Source organism: Aethalodelphis obliquidens, unplaced genomic scaffold (genome assembly GCF_003676395.1).
Source record: "Aethalodelphis obliquidens isolate GAN/ISIS:26980383/991018 unplaced genomic scaffold, ASM367639v1 scaffold42, whole genome shotgun sequence".
Classification (NCBI taxonomy): Eukaryota; Metazoa; Chordata; class Mammalia; order Artiodactyla; family Delphinidae; genus Aethalodelphis; species Aethalodelphis obliquidens.
In genome coordinates, this window is record NW_020837986.1 from 2,084,386 (window position 1) to 2,110,075 (window position 25,690).

The following is a 25,690-nucleotide window of genomic DNA, read 5'->3' on the forward strand; positions in this document are numbered from 1 at the left end:
GTGGTTTTTGGTTTTGGTTTTGTGACTGGGCATCTAAGTGCTTTACATGTATTAATTCATTTAATTACACAAGTTACTATCCAAGTTTCTGTATGTGGCCATAAATATTCCTTTGAATGTTCTTTGAAACCACTAAGAATTGCCAGAACCATGAGTTATAAGGTTCCCCAGAGTCTAACTTTTGAATAACTCTTCCAGGAACCAGTTTTGGTAACTCTGCCTCTGTGTAAACTGACTTGACTTCTGGGCAATGAAGCTCTGGATCTTTAAGTCTAGTGTGCTACCATATGTCTATTCGAAGGGATCTAAATCCAGATTTCAAGGGGTTACTAACTAGAGCCATACAGGCAGCACACCTAAAAAGATACATACAAAAGGTTTACCGGTGAGAACGACCCATACCTTGGTTATTGCAACGATTTCCTAATTGGCCTCACCGTTTCCAGTCTTTTCAAACTCCATATCATCCAACTGACTGTCCTAAAAAACCACTTTGTTACATCACTTTTCTGATCAAAATGTCTTTCTGTTACCCTATTACCAACAAAGTCAAGTTCAAACTTCTTACTTTGGCATTCAAGGTCCTCCAGTATCTGGTCAACACCCACTTCAGCCAAACTGAATGTTCAACATATATCCCCTCCTTTCTGACTCTGTACCTGCCTGGAATATCATCCCCAGCTTTTCTGTATATCTAAGTTCTCACAAATCCTTCAACATTTTTCTGAACCCCTTACCCAGCATTTGTCTTATTATTATATTACCACCTTTATATGTAGAGGCCCTGTCTCCTCAACTAAGTTATGTCAACATCAAATACCACTATCTGAGGCACCTGGAGTAATGTTCCAGGCACGTAAGGAATTAGAAAGAACGGTAATAGTACAGTAGGCACTCCATACATATTAGATAATGACAAATGTCATCTTCCCCTTTTAATCTACAAATTCCTGGTCAGCAGTAAACATGTCATTTGGTTTTTGTACACTACACAGTAACGACACATAGTGACTACCTAATAAATACTTTTTGGTGGGTATTAAATATTTATTTTTAACAAATACTGGTTCCAAGCTGATATTTTTTTTTAGAGCATAAACACTTAAGAGAATCATCTACTTTTTCTTTGGGACGCATTTAAATTCATCAAAATGTATCTCCATTTTCTTGCTGAGCAAGAGTAAGCAGGTCAGAACAGCTTAGAGCACCAGAAAAATATATTCCCCTAACTGATCAAAACCGATTTATCTGCTTCTTAGGTATAAGAGCCAAAGTATATCTTTTGGACTTTTTCCTTTATTCTTCATCACTACCACGCTACTGCTCTCTTTTGGAAAATAGATTTCCCCCATGGCTATTCTTGGCTCTCCTTTTACCAATTTAACTCTAATGGAGCAGCACCTTATCTTCCTCAAAAGACAGGCCTTGAGCCTTTCAGCCATGTCACACTGAGATCTGGTACTTTCATATCCTACCATGTGGTCTGGCAGGTGGTTTGAATGAATTTTCAGGCACCACATGTCTGTGCTTTTTGGCTTATCCCAAAAGAATCAAGAATGTTAACGGTTTCCAAAGATAAAAGTGAGCCCAGCATCTGGACATAATTAGAAAAACTGCACAAACAATTAGGATTTAGCTCCACTCTGGCAGGATGACCTTGAATTATCTGTGTAACTGTGAGAAAAGTCTGAGGACCAAGATCTCTGCTCTTCTGCTGTAAATCCCACCCTAGAGGGAGATTCTGATAAATGCACAGTGAACCCCACTGATTATCTTTCAGGGATGGAAAAAAAAAATCCAGTCAGTAATAAATTTCACAGTTTTAAGATAACAGTTTGAAACTTCACAAAGGAAGGCTCACATAGATTCAAAGTCTAGCCTTCTTTATAATCTACCATCTTATATTCTGAGCTACTGCTTAACAGATTCTCAAAACGTGTTATCCTGTTACCAAGGAATGTGAATCAATCTCTCTCTCTCCTCAGCACATTTTAAAAATATTACTGAAACTGACAAGTGACCTTCCTTTAGATCAACCATCTTCATGCCAGTGCTTAGACACAGAAGTGGAACTTACAAAACACCTGTTAATACCAAGGGTACAAACTAAAAAAAAGTAAAAAACATGACCAGCAAGAGAAAAGGAGTTAGGATGTAGAAATGTAGCTCAGGTTGAAGGAATTTTTAGGTCCAATGAAAAAAAACCACTGTCATACACTAAAAGACCCATTATTTACTATATACTTACTATACTACTTACCATTTTTAAGCATTTCTATGCTAAGCGTTTTCCATATCTATCTCCTATCATCTTAACAACCTGACAAAATGGGAACTTTTATGCTTCACTTTTTCAGAATAGGAAACTGAGGCTCAAAAAAGAAAATAGCTGGGGCTTCCCTGGTGGCGCAGTGGTTGAGAGTCCGCCTGCCGATGCGGGGGACACGGGTTCGTGCCCCGGTCCGGGAGGATCCCACATGCCGCGGAGCGGCTGGGCCCGTGAGCCATGGCCGCTGGGCCTGCGCGTCTGGAGCCTGTGCTCCACAGTGGGAGGGGCCGCGGCAGTGAGAGGCCCGCGTACCACAAAAAAAAAAAAAAAAAAGGAAATAGCTTGTCAAAGCTGACAAAGTTTATAAAATTCTGAGCCAAGTTTCAAATCAAAGACTCTGATTCCAAAAATTAATGTTCTTTCCGCTACTCCTTTTTCTTTCTCCTACCCTTATTGAGAGATATGTTTCTAACCAAACTACGTTTTAAGTTTTAGCTTTGGTACGTATAAGCACACTAATGCTATCTGAAATTCTCATATGATGCTGACGGTGAGTGACAAAGATACATGGACACTTAATATTCTCTGATGATAGTTTTTTTTTTTTTTGGTACGCGGGCCTCTCACTGTCGTGGCCTCTCCCATTGCGGAGCACACGCTCCAGACGCGCAGGCTCAGTGGCCATGGCTAACGGGCCCAGCCGCTCCGCGGCATGTGGGGTCTTCCCGGACCGGGGCACGAACCCATGTCCCCTGCATCGGCAGGCGGACTCTCAACCTCTGCGCCACCAGGGAAGCCCTCTGATGATAGTTTTAAACATCCTGAGGGGATCTGAAATCAGACAGTAAGGTTATTGTAGTAAAAGAAGCATTAAAATACCTGTAGTACTTTACGTCCTAGTAACTGTCCTTGCAAATGTTATAATCTGAGTTAGAGAGAATGAGATAGAGAACACACAAGGGAGTCACTGTTATAACAATCCCCTTCAAAAAACTGCAGGTGGAAAGAAGATAGGCTGTGAGTCAAGAATTTCCATCTTACACAGCTCTGAAATTAGCATCTGACCGATGGTGTTGAAATAAAATCATTTTAACAAGATCCTGGACTTTGGTTTTAACATGAGGAAACTCACAGGAACAATAGGTGCCTTCGTGAGACCTAGGACTTTCTGGGAAACTATAAATACATAACGTTTTTAACACATAATACTATCACAGCAGTTTACCCAAAACATGGTTCTGAGTTGCTCTAACTTAATTATGCCACGATGCTTTAAGATTCTATTTCAAAGAGATTCATTAGAAATTTAAGTTTGAAATAGAAATCATCCACTCACTCCCTTTTGTTCACTGAATCTAATTTAAAAGGCTTGAGTCAGTGGAAACAATCTTTCAATTCAGTGGTCCAAGTTCTGCATCCCCGGTGGCCTAATAAGCCATGAGATAAGGAGGGGGGACCGGCTGCCATGTATCTCTTGGGAAGGCAGTGAGGACAAGAAAACCATATCATAGCCAATGAGTCTTGAAAGGGAGACCTGTTGCCTGTCAAATCTTTAGTAGATGAGGTACATATTTTAAGTGGCCATCCTTTGACTTGTCATTTCCTCATTTGGGGCAAAAGCATTTAACTGCTAAACTACAAATTTATGCAATTCGGGATCAGTTGCTCCAGGATTTTTTTGTTATCTCTGCCTCTGAAAAAAGAACTTTTTTTGTTGTTTTCAAAGACACTTGGTATTTAAAGTATTATTAAAGTATAATAATGTAGTTTATTTGACAACCTATTTTTAATATGTTTTGAAAGCTTGGATTCTTTCTCTACTTATAGAAGTTCTCATTTTTACTGCTAAATATCTTATTTGATAATGATCAACTAAAACAGGAGAAATTCTCTTCCTTTCAAAAAAAATGTTCGCTTGATAATGAAATGGTGAAGTAATTTTTCTGCATATTAAGACACACCAACAAAAACCCCACATATAATTTAATATAAAATACACGGATGGCAATATGCACAAAATTTCATTCTTTTCATAGCACTACTAATGATATTCAGTGCCCAACATACTACTTTGAATGACATTATTAATAATTAATATAACTGAATCACTTTGCTGTATACTTGAAACACATTATAAAATACCTATACCTCAATTTAAAAAATGGACACAATATAATTTTTTTCAATAAAAGGATTACTAATTAAAAAAATTAACATTTTCCTAAACCTGTGTGATATGCTTGGTTTTCTAAAGCACAAATTTCTGTCAATATTAATGACATGTAATAGCTGAATCAGTAAAAACGAACAACCTCAAGATACTATTTTATTAGGCAACTCTTAAGTAAAACTCTTTCAAATTTATGAACTATCCCAAGTTAGCCTCTTGAGGTTTATTTCTAAAAACTGAAAATCATGAATTAAAAATCATGTAATGCTGACATATCAGATATACAAAACCTTCCAATGTTACAAAGACTATCCAGATAAGCTTCACCCAGATTCCTCAAATGTTAACATTTTATCACATTTGCATTATCACACTTCAGTCCATCTACCTAGCTATAAAACCTTGTCTATTATCACAGCTATGAGTCTTGATAATCCAAACACCAACATCACAAAAGCCTTAGGTTTGAAGATCCTAGAAACAGGTGTCAAAAGACAAGAAAGGCAGGCTTTTCACAATATTTAACAAGAAGCCCTCCACCACAGTAGCAATGAGGACTAGAAGTCAAAGGTTTGTCATCTAGGGTGACTTTAGACAAGACGCTGAACTTTTAACTTGAACTTCCTCATTCTGTATGGCAGGAAGCTCATAACTAGTGGACCCATATCTCAGGGAAGGTGTGAAAGTCAAACATAAAAGGAACAACTCCCAGGAAGAGTTAACAATTCTAAATCTATAAGCATCAGACAATGCAACCTCAAACAAAAGTCCTCCCCCCCAAATATGTCTCAGAATTAACAAAAATTGACAAATCACAACCACAGAGTAACAATTTTAACGTATCTCCCTCAGAAACCAAAGGATCAAGTATCAAAAATTAGTGGGGAATAGCTATATTTGAAGACAATTAACAAGCTAAATCTACTGTATATATGTAGATTCCTACAAACAATTAGAAAACACACATTCTAAGGCACACAAACAGCATTTAAAAATTACTGACATATTAGGCCACAAATGTCGCAAGAAAACATCAAAAAACTGGTATCGGGGACTTCCCTGGCGGTCCAGTGGTTAAGACTTCACCTTCCAATGCAGGGGGTGTGGGTTTGATCCCTGGTTGGGGAGCTAAGATCCCACATGCCTAGCAGCCAAAAAACCAAAACATAAAACAGAAGCAATATTGTAACAAATTCAATAAAGACTTTTAAAATGGTCCACATCAAAAAATCTTAAAAAAAAAAACTGGTACCACACAGACTGTGTTCTTTAGCCAAAATTCTCTGAAATTGAAAATTAAAAATAAGCAGTTAAAAAAATTCATACAATTTGGTTTTTAAAAAGCACTTCTGAATAATTCATGGGTTAAAAAAGAAATATGTAATAAGCACAAAGCATCACAAGCTGGGAAAAAGTATTTACAATGTGCCACATATGAAACTTATGGGATGCAGTGAAAACTGAACTTAGAGAAAAAATTACGTTACCTGAATACATTAGTAAGCAAGAAAATTAAACAGCTAAGTGTTCAACTCAAAAATCAAAGAATAAAATTTAACAACAATTTTGATTAGAAAAGACATCTCTTAAACTAGAAATAGACCTGATAATGGGTACCTACACCAAACCTACTACAAAATCAAACTTGATGGTAAATTATTAGAAGAATTTTCTTTAAGATAAGGAATAAGACAAGAATGCCCATTACCACCTCTATTATTGCAGGTCTTAGTAAGATAGAAGAATATATAAGTATAAAGATCAAAAGGAAAAACTAATTCACAGACTGTCTTCATAAAAAAAAAAAACTCCAGAAAACCTATTAGAACAAAAAAATCCATAAAAATTAATTTAACAAAAGGTCTAAAACATCTTTATAGATATAATTATAAAGTTATCTACGAAAAGAAGATATAAGCCAAACAGATGGAAAGATAAACCATGTTCATGAACAGAAAAAATTAACATCATAAAGATGGCAATTCTGCCTAATTAATCTGTGTATTCAATGTAATTCAGTCAAAATCCCAGTGGTATTTTACAAAATTTGATACACTGATGCTAAAATTTATAAATTTATTTATTTTATTTATTTTTGGCTGCGTTGGGTCTTCATTGCTGCACGCAGGCTTTCCCTAGTTTCAGCGAGTGGGGGTTACTCTTGGTTGTGGTGAGCTGGCTTCTCATTGCAGTGGCTTCTCTTGTTGTGGAGCATGGGCTCTAGGCATGCGGGCTTCAGTAGTTGTGGCACACGGGCTCAGTAGTTGTGGCTCACGGGCTTAGTTGCTCCGCGGCATGTGGGACCTTCCCAGACCAGGGCTCGAACCCGTGTCCCCTGCATTGGCAGGCAGATTCTTAACCACTGAGCCACCAGGGAAGCCCCCGATGCTAAAATTTACATGGAAGAATAATGATATAAATTTCAAGAGTAATCTGTATTGAAAGAAAAATAAAAAGGGGAAGGGGAATTTATTTTTGATAGATGGTCAAGGAAGGCCTGAGAAGGTATCAGGATCAAAGATCTGAATGGAGGGAGAAAGTGAGTCTTTCAGATGGAAGGAATAAAATAAGATGACTACAGTTCATACTGTAAACTAAAAAAAAATTCCTGATATATTAAATAAAGTCCTAAATGTGAACAGTAAAACTTTATAACCTTTAGAAAAAAAAATTGGAGACTGTTTCTAAGACATTTGGGTAGGAAAGAATTTCTTTTTTTAATTGAAATATTGTCAACATACAATATTATGTTAGCTTCAGGTGTATTACATAATGATTTGACATTTGCATACATTATGAAATGATCACCACAATAAGTCTAGTAAATATCTATCACCATATAAAGTTATTACGATATTATTAAGAATTTCTTGGTTACCAAAGGGAAAAGGTAGGGAGCAGGGATAAATTAGGAGTTTGGGATTAACATATACACACTACTATATATAAAATAATCAACAAGGACCTACTGTATAGCACAGGGAACTCTACTCAATATTCTGTAATAATCTATATGGGAAAAGAATCTGAAAAAGAAGAGATATATTTATATGTATAACTGAATCACTTTGCTGTACACCTGAAACTAACACAACATTGTAAGTCAACTATACTCCAATATAAAACAAAAATTTTTTAAATATATTATTAAGAATTCTTAAAGAAGGCACAAAAAACATACAGTATAAGAAAATTCAGACCAATGTGACTTCATGAAAACAAAAGTTGCTTTCTAAGAAAATAACCTGAAAAATTAAAAGCACAAGTCACAAGCTGGGAGAAAATATTTACAATGCACATAACTAATAAAAAATTAGTATCCAACATATAAAGAACCACTGCAAACCAATAACAAAAAAAGAAAGAAAAAGAAAAGAAAAAGGGCAAAGGCTACTCGCAAAGTAAGCATCAGACTTGTATAGTCAACATGGAAATAAATTAAACGAAAACTAAAGAGGCTACACAAGAAAAGCTATAAACTGTCATCGTTAATGTTTATTTTGATACATAAAATAACTTTTCCCGGGCTTCCCTGGTGGCGCAGTGGTTGAGAGTCCACCTGCCAATGCGGGGAACACGGGTTCGTGCCCCGGCCCGGGAAGATCCCACATGCCGCGGAGCGGCTGGGCCCGTGAGCCATGGCTGCTGAGCCTGCGCGACCGGAGCCTGTGCTCCGCAACAGGAGAGGCCGCAACAGTGAGAGGCCTGCATACCGCAAAAAAACAAAACAAAAACAACAACAACAACAAAAAAAAATAATAACTTTTCCCAAGTCAGTTCTGCACAAGAATTTTAAGTTTTATTTTTTTTAATGTATTCAATTACTTTGTTAGGGCCATTTTAGCTGATGATAGGTTCGAAACTATATGCGTGGTACCACGCTACGGAAAGAAAACATCAGTTCTGGTTAAGGTCTACTGAGAAATGTGGGAAGAGAAAGGAAAAGTTTAAACTATTTTGAGACGTTCTAACTGACTTCAGTCTTATCTGAACTTTGCCAAGTATGAGGTATCCAATCTCTTACCTAAAATAAAGACATTGCCCTAGTGCTGCTGTGGTTACTTAAAATAGATGTTAAAATATAAATAAATAACAGTCTTGATCTAGAATGAAGCCTTCCATAGAAAGGGGATTTGTGGACACAAGTGGGAACACCATTTAAACTCATAACCTATGACAGAGCTCCCTCTGCCGGCCCAGAGAAAGTACAAGGACCCTGACACTGACACAGAACCTCTCAAGTCACCTCAGGAATGTGCCCTTCAAATAGTGAGGGCAAAGTTCTTCTATGGTCCTAATGCAAAAAAACCCAGTGACACAGACAAACAGGAGAAGCCTTCCAAAATCCCCAAACTGATAGCTTATCCAGGCACGGGTTTTCAAAGTAGTGTGGACAATGGTTTACCTCTATGGTTCTGACAGGTATTCTTGGGGTCTCTCATAAAGCAATCAAATCACACCCCACTCTAACCCTCCCTCCAACCGCAATCTGATTCTTTATGGTAGATTCAGATATACACAACCAAAACATACTCCCTCAGATGTAACAAAATCATCAGAGGCAGGTTCCCTTTGAAAACCTTGTGCCCTTTGTGTCTGGAAATCCTGGGCAGACACAGAGCGAGGCTAGGTACTCAAACAACCAGCAAGGGACACTGCAAGCTGAGACTTGCCATCAGATGCCCTTGTAACATGAGCCTTGGTCCTGTCCCTTAACAACTTAATAAAGGGGCTCTGCTGAGGAGCAGGATAATATAATGGTTAAGAGCATGAGCTTTGAAATCAAACGTATTTGGCTTCAGGTCTTGGCTCTTCTGTTACTCACTATGTAATCACGAGCAAGTTACTTAGTCTCTTTGCAATTCAGTTTCTGCTTCTGTAAAAGGCCGGGGGCAGGCTATGAAAACACCACACATCACGGTTGTAATGATTAAAATATATGAAATGCTTATAAAGGATTAAGCACTGTACCTGGTAGATATTAAGTGCCTAATCATTAATGATTATTATTGACAGTTATAATGTCTATCTTCTTGGGCATAATAAATAATTTATATATAAAAAACAATTGTTTGACATGTACACACTGCTATATTTAAGATGGATAACCAACAAGGACCTACTGTATAGCACAGGGAACTCCGCTCAATATTATGTAACAACCTAAATGGGAAGAGAATTCGAAAAAGAATAGATACATATATACGTTAAAAAAAAAAAAAAGAAAAAAAAACAACTGTTTCTTAAAAAGAAAAAAAAAGGTTATCTTTGGAATCCCTCAAAAGCCAGCACCAGTCTTACCATGAATTTTCATGGGTTTTATATTATGGATCTAATGCCCATTAACATAAGGGTAGGCTTCCAGAACAAATCAGAAGTTCAGTAGAATGAAAAGACCATAGACTTTGGAGTTCTTTGAATTCCCAGCTCCCGTGTTTACTAGCCATGTGACCATAGCAAATGTTAGCCACCGAAAAAATCGCAATGTCTGGGTCAAACAGCTGATTAGACATGGCTCAAAAAGGAATTATAGAATTAGAAGATGAATCCAGGGCTAACACCCAGAAAGTGGCACAGAGAGATTTTAAAAAATGGAAAATATAAAGGAGAAATTGCTGTAAAGGGAAGAAACTAAGGATACTGATAGCCGCTACTAATCCTTGTGGAAGGTAAACTGGTACAAACCTTCTGGAGGACAATATGGCAATACCTGCACGTTAAATTGTTCAAACACTTCTGGAAATTTTTCCTAGGAAACGTTAAAAGGAAGGCAAAATTTGTATGTAGGATGTTCCCTGCAGAGTTATTTGTGCTAGTGAAAAACTGGAAACAACCAAAATGCCCAGCAATGGGTATGATCAAAAAACACTGTTAAGTGTGATAAATATAAAAAGGACTATGCAACAACATGAAAAATGTGTATGCTTATTCAGGAGAAATTAATCAGAAATTAGAATATCCAAGCAAATTATTACCATATAGGAACTATACAGGCATATGGTCAAGAAAAGGAGTTCTTTGCTGGAGTGAGAGGACTTAGGGGTGAACTACTTTCTTTTGTAACAGTGCATTAATACTGTTGTAATACTGTTGGTATAAATAATTTTTAATACAGTAAATGAGAACAGAGGCATTTGAAATATCTAACTTTTCTAAGGTACTAGGTGAAACCCTATTCATTTTCACAAATTTTAACCTGTAGAAACTTCAGTTCTATATTAGTCATGAGTTATATCATTTTTATAAACAATTAGAGCTACAAGGGACAAGGAAAATAGAGAAGATTAATAACTCTTTATTTTTATTGATTAAGGCACTGAGGCCCATATAAGGAAAGAGAATTGTCCAATGTAACACAGATAGTTATTATCTAAGCCAAGCTTGGTCAGATAGTCTCCTTTAAATGTTTAGAAATCAATATGAAGAAGTGGTCTAATGTCTGAGATCTGCTTTAAATTAATTCAGTTTGTTATTCTCTTTGGTGGAGAGCTGAAATATGATGGGCAGTGAGTTATTTTTGAAACTGGTTACATGTCAATAGGGGTCATGATATTATTCTGTGTAACTGTATATATTTTCATTTTCCATAATGAAAAGTTTCAATAGCTCCTAAAATAATGAGTAAAGATCTCAGAATTAAGTGGCGAATCTATCTAACTTGTGACTCAAAACTGAATTACAAGACCTGAAACAGATTGTGAACTAAGTTTACTTAACGTCACTTAGCTGTGACTGTTGAGGTTTTTAAATGGGTTTTTCCCTCATGACTATAATAAAAGATTCATGTTTCTCATTAGACATGCTAAAACTATCCAAGCTCAGAAACTGAACAAACAACCCACTGAATTAATGAGCACTTAAAATACGAAAATTACATTTGGAACAAAATTAATTCTTTAAATTTAAAAAGGTGGATTTCCCATAACACGTACATGCACAACACATGTTAATGGGTCAGTCTAGTTATGTTACACAGGGATTATAATCATCTGCATAATTAAAGCCCTTAAAACAAGCAGAAGATATAGCATTCCGAGTCAACAAAAAGAAGTCAGCAGCTCACTGCTGCAAAACAAATCTTCCTAACAAATCACACGGGCTAGCTACTTAAAAGAGCAAAAGAAAAAATAAATTTAGTACGTATCATTCACTCGATAATTTACGTAACACCAAATCTTGAGTCCAGGGAATGAAACATACTGTAAGAACACATTTTCGATAAGGATTTAAAGAGAGACTAACAGGGTAGTGACAATGTTTTAATAAACTCTTTGTAAATATCCATTTTTAAGGCCATAAAAAACAGTGCAAGGAGGAAGAAGGGAGAAAAAAAGGATTCTTAAGGCAATGCAGAATTCAAAGTCCTAATTTACAGGATACACTATGATATCGGCAGTATTTCTGGTGGGATTTTTTTCTCTGATAATAACTCTAGAAAATAATTTGGAAAATAAATAAAATTTAAAATACCTATAATCCCATTATCTACTTTTAATATTTGGTTTATTTTCCTCTGGCCTTTTGATTGGTTTTTTCAGTCTTTTTTCTATATACATATTAACATGTTAATTTATCTTTTTACTTTTGTAAAGCTAGAATATAATTTCTCTATATCTTCAATTATTTTCTTGGGCCAAATTCCTAGAAGTGGAATTTACTGAGTGAAAGGCTTGAATTTTTTAAACTCTTGATATGCACTACATTCCGGAAAAGTTAGATCTATTTACACATCCATCAGCAGTATTACTACTCTTTCACCATTTGTATAATTCTGACCTGAAGCCAAACACAGATGATGAGCCTTGGCCCCAAAATAGAAAAAAAGAAAACAAGAAAACCTTTTCCCTTCAAAAACAAAGGGTTGGTTATAAATACACAGACCTGGAAGGTGAAAATTCAAGAGGGCTGCCTGAGATCTAAAGCCCTGGAACCATCTGTTCTAGCCACAATAAACCAGCTGCAGTTGCCCTGAACTCACTGCCACTTGGACTTTGTGGACACGGCTCCCTCTGCTGGAACATCTCCACCCACCCTACTCACTGCCAACCTTCCCGCCTTTTTCCTCCAGAAATTTGTCAGTAATCCCCAGCCTAAATTAAATACTCTTCCACTCTGCTTCGCCAACACCCTCAGATTACCTCTGTTTTAAAGCCCATTTCATATGCTGAAGTGTAATTAAATGGTCTGTCCCACAGACTAGACAGTGACTTCCTTCAGGGCAAGGACTGTTTCTTCATTCCCTGCTGTATCCTCAGCCTCTAGCAAAGTACCTGGGATACTGAAGAGAAATTTATTGAATGAATTAATCAATCACAAAGCAGTTGGTCTAAGGCAGTGGTTAGAGAACTTTTTCTGTCTGTAAAGGATCAGACAGTAAACTTTTCAGGCTTTGGGGGCCACATGGTCTCAGTCACGACTGCTCAGCTCTGCCTTTGTAGTGCAAAAGCAGTCATAGACAATAGCAAATGAATGGACATGGCTGTGTTCCAATAAAACTTTATTGCTAAAACCAGGTGTCAGGCCAGATTTGGCCTGTGGACCATAGTTTGCCAATCAGTCCCTGGTTTCGAGGAAGAAACTCTAAATTTTAAAAAAAGGAAGGAAAATATTACTTATATGTGGAATCTAAAAAAGTGGTACAAATGAACTTATTTACCAAACAGAAATAGTCACAGATATAGAAAACAAACTTTTGGTTACCAAGGGGGAAAGGAGAGGGGAGGGATAAATTGGGAGATTGGGATTGACATATACATACTACAATATATAAAATAGATAACTAATAAGGATCTACTGTATAGCCCAGGGAACTCTTCTCAATACTCTGTAATGACCTATACAGGAAAAGAATCTAAAAAATCGTGGTTATAAGTATATGTATAACTGATCCACAGCAGAAATTAACACAACATTGTAAATCAACTATATGCCAATAAAAATTAATTAAAAATAAAGTAAAAGAAAAAAGGAAAGAAAACAAAAGATGATGAAAAGATCATAGAGACTTAATGCTTTAAACCTACGCAAAGCTCAGACTAAATTGTACGTTTAGAACTCAATTATTATTACCACTTTGTACTCCCAAATTCCTTTTCTCCATGGCTTGGTCTGTAATGCACAGAGTAAAGGGAAAGGAAACAACTGAAGGGAGAGGAAAGGATGGCCCTCTTCAACGGGAACTGAGCACAGGTGATAGGCCTCAGTCATAGGCCAAGAAAAAATGATCAGCAGCATAAGAAAAGCAGCAGAGATGGGCTTACACTAGAAGGGACTGGATAGGACTCTTCAGTTTGTACATTCATCCTTAACAGACTGACTGAGAATTGGTAAGTCTGGTTTAGACACACAGAGTACCGTGAAAACAGACTGAAGATAATATGTATGATAAATAGCTCAGAATTTCACTACACTTTGAATTATGCATCAAAACAACGTATGTGCTACGTAGAAGTAAAATGTATAATAATGAAAGCACAAAGGAGAGGAGGGAGAAGCAAAAGAAGATATGCAAATGACCAAGAAATACATGAAAATATGCCAAAAGCATTAGTCATTAGGAAAATGTAAGTTAAAACCACTATGAAATACCACTACACACCTACTAGGTCATCTACATTTACAAAGCCTGCCCATACCAAGTGCTGGCCCAGAGGTAGAACCATTGGAACCATCATACATTGATCTGGGCAATATAAATTAAACAGTCACATAATCACTTAAATCAATAACAATCACTATAAATTAAACAAAAATAAAATAAACAATCACTTTGGAAAAAAGAAACAAAAAACAAATGTATGTGCTCACCTCCACAGATCAAGGAAAAGAAGGAAAAAGTGACAACATTCAACGAGAGAATGGCCGTTCAGGTTTGAAAGTCAATCCCTTCTTGTTGTTGATGCTTTCCTGCCTCTGATTCCACATGCCGGCTTCCTTCCTCCCCGAACCCTCCACTGCTGCCCCAACTCTCCAACACTCTTACTCCTTTGACTGTGACAACAGATAGGAGCTTCAAGACTGAGTCCATGTGGACCATGAGAATCTGCTCTCTCTGGAATGTGCGTGGTCTGCCTGCGAAGTTAGTCTGTTTAATCAGAGCCTTACTTTTCATAGTGCCTTCCTCTTCCTCCTCCTCTGAGTTGATCACCATGGTGCCCAGCTGAGATGGCAACGTGTCATCATGTTCGATCATAGTATTGGCCCCGTCACTCATGGTGCTGGCTACTCGGACGGTGCCCATCTCGTCCCCCGCTGCTCGGACCATCGTGCCAGAATCCATTTCATCCTCCTCCTGGAAAAGGACGAAATCTCAAATGAGGGCGAATTTGATCAAAAGATTTTTTCTGTATGCATAGCTGATTCACTTTGTTGTGGAGCGGAAGCTGACACACCATTTGAAGCAATTATACTCCAATTAAAAAAAAAAAAGATGGAGTTTTCCGAATTACTCTTACTATCTTGGTGCAAATATTTCTGGATTTGATGCTTACCTGGATTCTAAACCCAACTCTCTAGAACCGAGAGCACTCTTTTTTAATTGAACTATAATTGATGTACAATATTATATATGTTACAGGTGTAAAAGACATTGGGTCACGATTTTTAAAGGTTATACCCCATTGACAGTACTCTTATTCAACCAAAGAAGATAATACATATGTAAAGTCTACATATTTAGTATGGATCCTAGACTCCCCAGAAGGGCCTGGGAAAATCCAGTCTCAGACCTGAGCATTCTCTTTCCCGAATAAAAAGTTAAACTGAAGAAAAGATAAGGAGGCAAGAGAATAAAATGTGGAAGTGTCTGAGGAAGCACTGGGAGACGAACAGACACAGACCCAGCAAGCCTCTAGCAAGCCCTGGTCCCAGGCAGGACACGGTCAGCAAGAAGAGCCTCCAGTTCCAGGTGGAACCCACATCTCCAACTCATCTTACCTGGCTGGCAATCATGAAATAACAAGCACTGATGCCCGAGGCCCACCACAACACCTGCCACTGCCACTCACTGAGTTTTCTTCATCGTCCTGGTCCACCTCCCGCTGCTGGGCTTCCTGGCGTTTCAGCTTCACGTCCATGGCTTCGTTAATTAAATCCCGCAGTATGGACACTCCTTTGGCACTCTTGACAAATGGGTGCTTAGCAAGAAAGTTGAAGACGGTTTATATGGTACCAGTGCCAAAACACTGCCTGGCACACAGTAGGCACTCGACAATCTTTGTCGAATCAATCAGTGAATCTAATCTTTCTCTTTATGCTTTGGACTACAGCTAACCCACACTTGCTTTATAATGGTGAGCAGGTGCATGCAGGCTTGGCCCACCTTTTCTGGCTTGGCTGGAATGTCTCCTCCATTTCTCTCTACCAACTCTGGAGATTCTCAACAGGCTGGCATTGCCCCCTAGAGGAAGTTCTGTAAACATCTTGGGAGCTTGTTGCTACAATGTTTGGAGAACACAAACTACATGGGACATAGGAAAGGGGGCAGAGACACAAGTAATCCCGTAACATGTGGAACAGTCTTATACAACAATGAACCACAGCAAATTCTCCATATCTTTAAAATGTCTCAGAGTACATACACACTTTGATAAATAATGCCTACGAACTTCTTTAAGAGATAAGCGAAAAGTCTAGTAATTTGGGAGGTGATTCTGGAGAGGGGGCTTAAGCAGAATAAAGACATTGTTCAGAAATCACTGAATAGTTTACTCCTCCTGCTTGTTCTTTCTATTCAATGTCCTATAGCATTTCCAACTAGTGCCGAAGTGTAGTTACTACAGAAATACTAAAACTGGTCACCAATACGTAACAGGTGTAGGCCCCAATATTATTCAATCTGCAAAGATACTTGAAACACAGGGATATTGCTGACTTTCCTTCATAGAAATAGTTTAAAGTTTTTAATGTTAATACCATCTTATACCATCTTATATTTTGTCTGCCTTTGTAACACAGTAAGAAATCTATACTGTGCAAGTTACATGTGGAAATTCTTTTTTTTTGCGGGGGGGAGCATTGCCTATTGTTTTCCAAACTTATTCTGACAGTGCCCTCAGTGTTTATCTGTAATCCATTCTCTGTTCCCCAGCACCCACCAGAGGATATGGGCTCCAAGGTCTTTGCAAGGACCCTAGAAGCGGACAGTATACCTCAACGTGTGGTACGATCGAAATACAGAAGATATCTTGTCCATAAAACTGCATCAGTACCCCATCCAGGCAGGAAAAGAATTTGCCACTGCTCTTGGAAATAAGACCCAGCTCATTTGCAAGAATATCGTATTTCCTTGTTCTCTCCACTGGGCAAGTCTATAAGATCATTTCCCTCCTCTTATATATAAATGAGTCTGCCCTGTTATTACTTAACATTAGATTTCTGTTAGTGTCCATACACTCATTTTCCTGTGTTTCTTGAATGGAATGGTTTCTGTTCTTCTTACTGCTCTTAAATCTAAACTCATTCATGATGCTAGATACAGTTGTCTCATTACTTCATTATGTCTATAACTTGAAAAGCTGGAGCATTTCTATATTGACATTTGTATTATTATAGATTATTATTCTTATATTTCTCCATCATAGCACCAACATTACCCTGATTCTTTTTAAACTTTGGGCATAAACAGACTTTAGCATCTATGAGTTTCATTCCAAAAGGATTATAAATGTTATACAAATGTTAAAAAAAATATGCATTGGTTATAAAAAGGGGGCATTGGATCTGACATGACTGAAAACCATTGGCCTAGCTCAGTAATAATAGCAGGTATTTGTCAAATCCATTATATACTACCTTTAATATGTGTAAAGCATTGTTCAAAGTCATACACATTGTATCACTTAATCTTCACAACCAACTATGGGGCAGGTACTTGACCTCCACTGTATAGATAAGAAAACTAAAGTAACAGAGAGGTTATGTTACTTGCCCAAGGTCATAGAGCAACAGGGAGCTATGATTCAAACCCCAGGACAGGCTCCAGAACCCAAGCTCCTAACTATTAAGCACACTGCCTGCCAAACCCCACCCATCCTTCAAGGCCCAAGCACACAGGTTACCTCCTCCAGGAAAGCAGTCCTGGTATCTCTAGTCCAAAGTGGCCTCTTTCCACCCTGAGCTACAACAGCACCTACCATTGATCCCAGTTCTCTGTCAGAACTGGGTATCTTTAATGGAACTCCTGCTTTGGGATCAAAAAGACTTAGGTTCTAATCCTGGCTTTGCTGTTTACCAGCTAAGTGGCTCTAAATGAGTTAACTCTCTAAATCCTCATTTTCTCACCTATAAAAGTAAATTAATACCCCTCTCTCACAGGGTGTACGTAATGATTAAATGGCACAACATGCAAAGTGTCTAGCACACAGTAGGTGCTCAATAAATGTCAGTTCCTGTTCTCTAATCCCATAGAGCCCTGTATTTTCTTATTATCTTGTTCAATGATTTAACTTTATCCTCTATGTCTTTTCTAAGCAGTTACATTCAAAGGGAATATTTTATACCTCTTTACCATCTCCATGTAGGTGGGTTAACAACATCTTTTGGTCAGCCTGTGAATGAAACAGGAAGAGGCAGCACCCCAGGGTGATTCATACCTGTAGGAGTTGAGTGGCCGTGGCTCTCTGCTCAGGGCTCTTTATGAGACACTGCTTCACAAAATCCATGAAGCTATCTGACCACAATTCTGGCTTTCGGAATGTGGGAGGTGGGTTGGTAGGAATCATGAAGATTGCCTAGTTTAAAAAAAAAAAAATTGGCAAAATAAAAGTGATGCTCCAATAAAAATATGACTGGAAATACATTTGGAGTTTGATAAAATGATTTTTCTCTTCTCCACTAAAGCACATCCAAATTACAACAAAAATCCAGGTATCTCAAAGTAGATCACTATAACAAATATAATAATAGTGAAAATGTTTGAAATATTGCGAGAATTACCAAAATGTGACACAGAGACACAAAGTGAGCAAATGCTGTTGGAAAAATGGCGCTGATAGGGACTTCCCTGGTGGTCCAGTGGTTAAGGATCCGCCTTCCAATGCAGGGGACGTGGATTCGGTCCCTGGTCAGGGAACTAAGATCCCACATGCTGCGGGGCAACTAAGCCCACACGCCGCAATTACTGAGCCCGCATGCTCTAGGGCTGCGTGTCACAACTAGAGAGAAGCCCGCACGCTGCAACAAAGAGCTCACATGCCGCAACTAAGACCCAACTCAGCCAAACAAATAAACTAATTAATTTTTAAAAATAGTCTTTAAAAAAAAAGAAAAAGAAAAATGGCACTGATAGACTTTCTTAACACAGGGTTGCCACAAACCTTCAATTTGTCAAAAACTCAATAGAGTGAAGCACAATGAAATGAGGTATGTCTGTATTATTTATTGAGTTTCCAATAAAAGAGGTACAGTTTTTTAAAAACATAAAACTCTTGGGGCTTCCCTGGTGGCGCAGTGGTTGAGAGTTTGCCTGCCAATGCAGGGGACACGGGTTCGAGCCCTGGTGTGGGAGGATCTCACATGCCACGGAGCAACTAGGCCCGTGAGCCACAACTACTGAGCCTGCGTTCTAGGGGCCTGTGCTCCGCAACAAGAGAGGCCATGATAGTGAGAGGCCCGCACACCGCGATGAAGAGTGGCCCCCGCTCGCCGCAACTAGAGAAAGCCCTCGCACAGAAACGAAGACCCAACACAGCCAAAAATAAATAAATTAATTAATTAAAAACAAACAAAAACCCATAAAACTCTTTGCAATAATCAGCTTAAATTGTATTCTTTAAATCTAAAAATATAACGAGTAAATCTTCCCACCCTTCTCCACTTCTTCCCCCCCCAAAAAGACAGGAGCTTATCTTTGGGCACATGAATACTTTTTTAAAAACTGGGGGCTTCCCTGGTGGCACCGTGGTTAAGAATCCACCTGCCAATGCAGGCGACATGGGTTCGAGCCCTGGTCCAGGAAGAGCCCACATGCCATGGAGCAACTAAGCCCACGCGCCACAACTACTGAGCCTGTGCTCTACAGCCTGCGAGCCACAACTAATGAGCCCACGTGCCACAACTACTGAAGCCCACGTGCCTAGAGCCTGTGCTCCACAACAAGAGAAGCCACTGCAATGAGAAGCCCGCGCACTGCAACAAAGAGTAGCCCCCACTCGCTGCAACTAGAGAAAGCCCATGAGCAGCAACAAAGACCCAACGCAGCCAAAAATAAATAAAATAAATTTTAATAAATAAATAACTGTTAAGTCTATTAATAGAAGGACTATTTAATCAGAAGAGAGGAGGGGCTGAGTTGGACGGTATGGAGAAGACTACGGAGCCGCTGAAGAAGGTAGGGTCAAAGTATTGTAACAGTGCTATCATGAGGGGTTCTAGGGGTGGGGAAAGCCTGGAAACTGCTTAGCGTAGCTACACTGAAGGAGTTTCAATGGAGACTGAACCTACGGGCCCTTCATACTCTAAAAGTGGATGGAAGTTGGAGAGTACAGAGCCTCCAGAACTTATACATGTAAATACCTATAAGGGCCAGGCAGGAAAAAGACAACAAATCAATCAGACTGGGTGTCAGGGACATAAGTTTAAAAAAATAGTCCACTTTCCTCTTAATACTACTATAGAAAACATTAGAGAAAACACCGCAGTAAGTGATACTTGGCGAATAGAGAATCGTGGAGACTGATAAAGTGGAAACACCATGCCCCGTATAAAGGAGAGGACTGCTGCTCAGCTCCAGTTAGTGTTGTTATGTTAAAATGTGAGCACCTGAACTATAAAAGACATATACACTGCACAAGTCAACCACGCATGTCCTGGCCCACGTCCTACCAGAGGGCTACTAACACACAACCTCTAGAATGGAGAGGGGTGGATTACACTTGACTTCATTAGTGACTACAACTAGTGGAAGTGTATCATCATCTGGAGTCTAGACTGACACTTATCAATTATTTACAATTAATTCATTTATTGTTTGGTACCCAACCAAGTACGTCATTTAACTAAGTTTCTAATGATCACCGGTAACTAACCACCCCACTGGTTTTCTGTCCATTTCCTTACCCTCATAGGATGGATATCGGCATATGGGGGCTTTCCTTCAGCCATTTCTATGGCTGTTATTCCCAACGACCAGATGTCTGCCACACAGTTGTACCCAATTTCCTGAATCACTTCTGGAGCCATCCAAAATGGTGTTCCTATCACTGTATTTCGCTTAGCCATGGTATCCTAAAATAGAAAGGAGAGAGATCAACACTAAGCAATAAAACTGTTGAGAAAAAGAGTCCCTTCCAGCAATAAGAAATGTCTTAGACTTGAAATACATACACAAACCATACTCAAGCATGACTGATCAAGTCACAAAAGAAATTCGAATGACATAGAAACATAAAAGATTCTCAATCAATTATTAAAACACAAAAAATAATCAATCGAGCTTCCCTGGTGGTGCAGTGGTTGAGAATCTGCCTGCTAATGCAGGGGACACGGGTTTGAGCCCTGGTCTGGGAAGATCCCACATACCGTGGAGCAACTAGGCCCGTGAGCCACAACTACTGAGCCTGTGCTCCGCAGCAAGAGAGGCCGCGATAGTGAGAGGCCCGCGCACCGCGATGAAGAGTGGCCCCCACTTGCCACAACTAGAGAAAGCCCTTGCACAGAAACGAAGACCCAACACAGCCAAAGATAAAATAATTAATTAATTAATTTAAAAAATAATAATCAATTAATGAAACACTAAAATGAGATTGATTACTATTAACTATTGCTGATAATAGCATAGATTAAAATACAGGCACTAAAATACAATGTTATAGGAGCATAAACTGATACAATGTTTTAGTATGCAACTTGGCAATATTTATTAACTTTATATGTCCATATCCTTTGATTCAAATCTATTTCTAGAAATGTATCCTATATGTAAGTACCCCAAGATATATGCACAAGTACTGTAGAAATATTTGTAATAGAAGGGGGAGAAAAAAGAAAAGGAAACAACACAACTTACTTCCAACTAAAGGAAGTAAGTTAAATATAATACATATCCATACAATGGAAAAAAAGGACCTAGATACACTTTTCTGACATGGAAAAAATGTACAAGACACATTGTGAAGCAAAAAACTTATGTTCAAAATTATATATAATACAGCCTTGTCTTTGTAAAAGAAAAACAATGATCAAAACAACAATAAAACAACAACCAATAATAATAAACATTGCTGTTATATGGATAGAAAAAAAAATCTCCAAGTAATATACACCAAACTATTAACAAGAGTCATATCTAGGAGACAGAATTACAAAAGACTTTTACTTTCCATCCCGTATACTTTTGTAACACTCAGCTGGATTATGTGAGTGTATATTACATGTGCAATCAGGAAATTTTAAAAAGAGAAAATTTAAAAAAGAGAAAATATGTGTGTACACATAGTACAAATATGATTTTCTTTTTTATAATATATATATATTTTATATAATATTATACTGTATATATATAGTCTTACTTTGGGGCTTAAATAATATATGAATATAGTACACATGGGCAAATAACTACTTGCATACTTTCCCAGAATAGCATGGCCCTAATGAAAGAGAACCTTTCTAGAATTCCTGTGTTTTAGGAAGAGAAGGATTTTAAACAGAACTAAATAGACAACAGGACTTCCCATCATCATCACCCATGTTCCTTCTAAAATGTCTATCACTTAAGTTAGGTTATGCCAGTCAGGAGCAAACAACAGGTAATATTTTTAAATTGATCTCACTTTGTCAGTCCTATGTAAAAATTTAACAGAGGAACTAACTTACTGCTTAAGTCATTTCCTTTGCTCTGAAACTTCAAATTTGCACCATTCAAGTGGTGACAGTCAATGTTGTTGTCAAGGTTTATTTCCAGTTAGAAATGGATATCTGGATAACTAAACGTTTTTTGAACATTAAGAGTAATAAGTAGATACTAACCTAACTAGATCTGTATTACAAAGTTATATTAGTATAGCAGCATAGCAATGGAAAATATTAAGTCCAGAAACAGATTATGGTATAGAAACACACACACACCCCTATATGTATATAAATGTATAATTTGAAGATATGATTAAAACGTCATTTTTAAATCAGCAAGCAAAGGATAGATTATGGGGGGAAAAAAGCACTGGGCAACTGTCTATTCATTTGTAAGATTCTACACTTAAATTCCTACCTTATGCTTTCACCAAAGTAAGTTCAAATAGGATGAAAATTTAAATACAAAGAACAAAATCCAAAAAGTACTAAAGGAAAGTATAGATGAATAGCTATACAATGTTGAAGCAGAAAAGGACTTTTAAAGCATAACATCATGAAGATGGCAATATTTTCCAAATTGATTTACAATTCAACACAACCTCAACACAATTCAATTCAATCCCAACCAAAATCTCAATGACGTCCCACTGTTTGTGCTTTTACTCTCATATCCAAAAAATCACTGCCAAGACCAATGCCAAGGAGCATTTTCCCTATGCTTTCTTCTAGGAGTTTTTGGGTTTCAGGCCTCATATTTAGGGTTTTTAATCCATTTTGAGTTAATTTTTGTGAGTGGTGTAAGAAAGGGGTCCAGTTTCATTCTTTTGCATATGAATATCTAGTTTTCCCAAGATCATTTATTGGAGAGACCATCTTTTCCCACTGAGCATTCTTGGCTCCGTTGTCAAATATTAGTTGACCGTATAAACATGAGTTTATTTCTGGGCTCTCGATTCTCTTTCATTGGTCTATGTGTCTATTTTTATTCTAATACCATACTGTTTTGATTACTTTAGCTTTGTAATAGAGTTTGCGATCAAAAAGTGTGAAACCTCCAGCTTTGTTCTCCTTTCTCAGGACTGCTTTGGCTATTTGGGGCCTTTTGTGGTTCCATATGAATTTTAAATTGTTATTTTCTATTTCTGTGGAAAAAGTCTCAGTTACTAAATGCAATTGATATTTTAAATTGTAGTATCTTTTACACAGCACCAGGAGATTTTTTTTTTCAATTTGGTTTCCTTATTAAGATTGTAATTTAGATAATACTGTTTAGTACTGTTTACTTATGTACTAACAACAAAATCTTTGGAAGGGCCCACAAATCACAGTATAGAATAAGTTCCTGAGTTTTTTTTAAATATCAAAGCAATTTTTGTGCTGTTGCAATACCTATGAAAGTCCCTAACATGTTCCAGGCAGATTTAAAATTTTTAAAAATAAAACCTGTATATAGTACCAGCTCTAAACAAATAAACTATATATGTATATATTTTTCTACTACCCAAGAAAAATGACAGATAACATTGTTGCAAATTTTAGTATATATCTGTCCAGAACTCCTTCTATTTTTCTACACATATTTCACATATATTATCTGATTTTACAAAATCAGATAATTTTAGACTTCCTGTTTTAAAGCAAGGTTTATTTCACTGCCATGCACTACTGAGGTAGGAGGAAAATCAAGAGTCTGTATTTTGGAACCAAATGAGGAGAGTGTTTTCAGTAAAGCCAACTGCTACCTGGAGGCTGAATGAGATGACATTCTGTCTTATTCAAGGAAAGCCATTTAGATTTAATTCTTCTTCCTTTTATAAATATGATGATGTAGCCCAGTAGAATTTAAACTTCTACTCCATTATTGCCTGTTTTTGTTTTTATCTTTATCAAAGCTAAACAAAGATAAACTACGGACCTGAAGTCCAGGAAAGGATCGAAAATAACCTACCAGCTCCTTTGTAACCTATTGGTACATTTTTAAATTTTTTACAATTCAATTACATCAAATATTATATTTTTAAATAAATAAATAAAAGGAACTGCTTCTCAAGAAAGACCTGGAAGTTACCTACACAAGTAACATTTTTACTTACTGTAAGCTGACCTGCTACCCCAAAATCTGCAAGTTTGGCATGACCTTCTGTATTTAGCAAAATATTTCCTGCCTTGATATCTCGGTGTATTTTTCTCATAAAATGAAGGTATTCCAGTCCCTTAAGTGTTGACTGTAATATTGTAGCTATTTCATCTTCTGTTAACTGAAAAAAGAATGAGAAGTTAAAATGCTATTAGTTTACATCAGCACATTTGAAAAAGGAAAAAAATAAATAAGACCCAAACTCCTTTCCTAGAATATACAATCTTATTCAACGTGTGAACAGCATTTGATAGCTTATAATACCATCGCTATGCTGACCACTCCCAAAGTTTTATTTCCAGCCCAAATCTCTCCCCAAATATCAGATTCATATATTTGCCCACACTACACCTCCAAATGAATACCTAACAAGCATCACAAGCACAACACGTCAAAATCAAATTCTTTATTTTTACCACCACCCTATCCCTTTCTTTACCACCCACTCACCTACTCTACTCTTCCCATGGTCTTCTCTCTCTCAGTAAAAGGCAATTTCATTCTTCCAGTTGCTCTGGCCAAAAACCTTGAGGTCATCCTTGGCTCTTCTCTATCTTCAAAATATATGCAACTATATCCTCTGTAATCACCCAGATCCAAGCCACCATAATGCCCTGCCAGAACTATTCTAATAATCTCCTAACTGGTCTCGTTGCTTCTGCCCTTGACCCTTTACATTGTATTTTCCACACAGCAGCCATGATGAACCGTTTAAAATATAAGCCATATCTGCTCAAAATCGTCCAGTGCCTTTCTAAGTCACTCAGAATTAAAGCCAGTCCTCACCAAGGTCTTACCTTATCTGGCTCCCAGCTACCTTCATCTTCTATCACCTTCTACCTTGCTCATCCTGTTTCAGCCACATAGGCTACCCTGCTATTCCTTGAACACTCTAAACACACTACCACTTCTGGGCCTTTTTATGTGTTCTCTCTGCTTGCAGTGCCCTTCAACTAGATTTCTGGATGAGTTGGTCCCTTACTTCACTGTCTCTGCCCAAATGTCACCTCATCAGAAAATCAGAGAGGCCTTTGCTAGCTCCGTCCATTCCTAGACCGTTCTCTATCCCCTTATCCTACTTATTGGTCGTTGCAGCATTATCACCACCTGACATACTATACATTATCTGTATACCTATTTATGTGACATCTTCCCTATTAGAAACATAAGCTCCATTTTAAAATGTCTTTGATTTGCTTACTATTGAATCCCTAGCACCAAGAAAGCCACCTAGCACACTGTAGGTCCTGAAAAAATATTTGCTGAATGATGATGAGTAAATGTAAGCAAGAATGCGGGAGACTAACAGAATATCTGATCGGTG

The 25,690-nt window shown here is 37.7% G+C and overlaps 1 protein-coding gene across 4 annotated transcripts in view; it reads right to left on the bottom strand.

The window, feature by feature from the left end:
* STK4 (serine/threonine kinase 4) overlaps positions 1-25,690 on the bottom strand; it is an 89,947-nt gene that overhangs the window by 47,420 nt on the left and 16,837 nt on the right. For all 4 annotated transcript variants that reach the window (XM_027078227.1, XM_027078228.1, XM_027078229.1 and 1 more), the window contains exons 5-9: positions 24,323-24,487; positions 20,496-20,663; positions 18,032-18,169; positions 15,446-15,574; positions 14,544-14,730 (exon numbers count right to left, since the gene is read on the bottom strand). In XM_027078227.1, the coding sequence (XP_026934028.1) occupies positions 14,544-14,730; positions 15,446-15,574; positions 18,032-18,169; positions 20,496-20,663; positions 24,323-24,487 (787 nt within the window). The remainder of the gene's footprint in view (positions 1-14,543; positions 14,731-15,445; positions 15,575-18,031; positions 18,170-20,495; positions 20,664-24,322; positions 24,488-25,690) is intronic.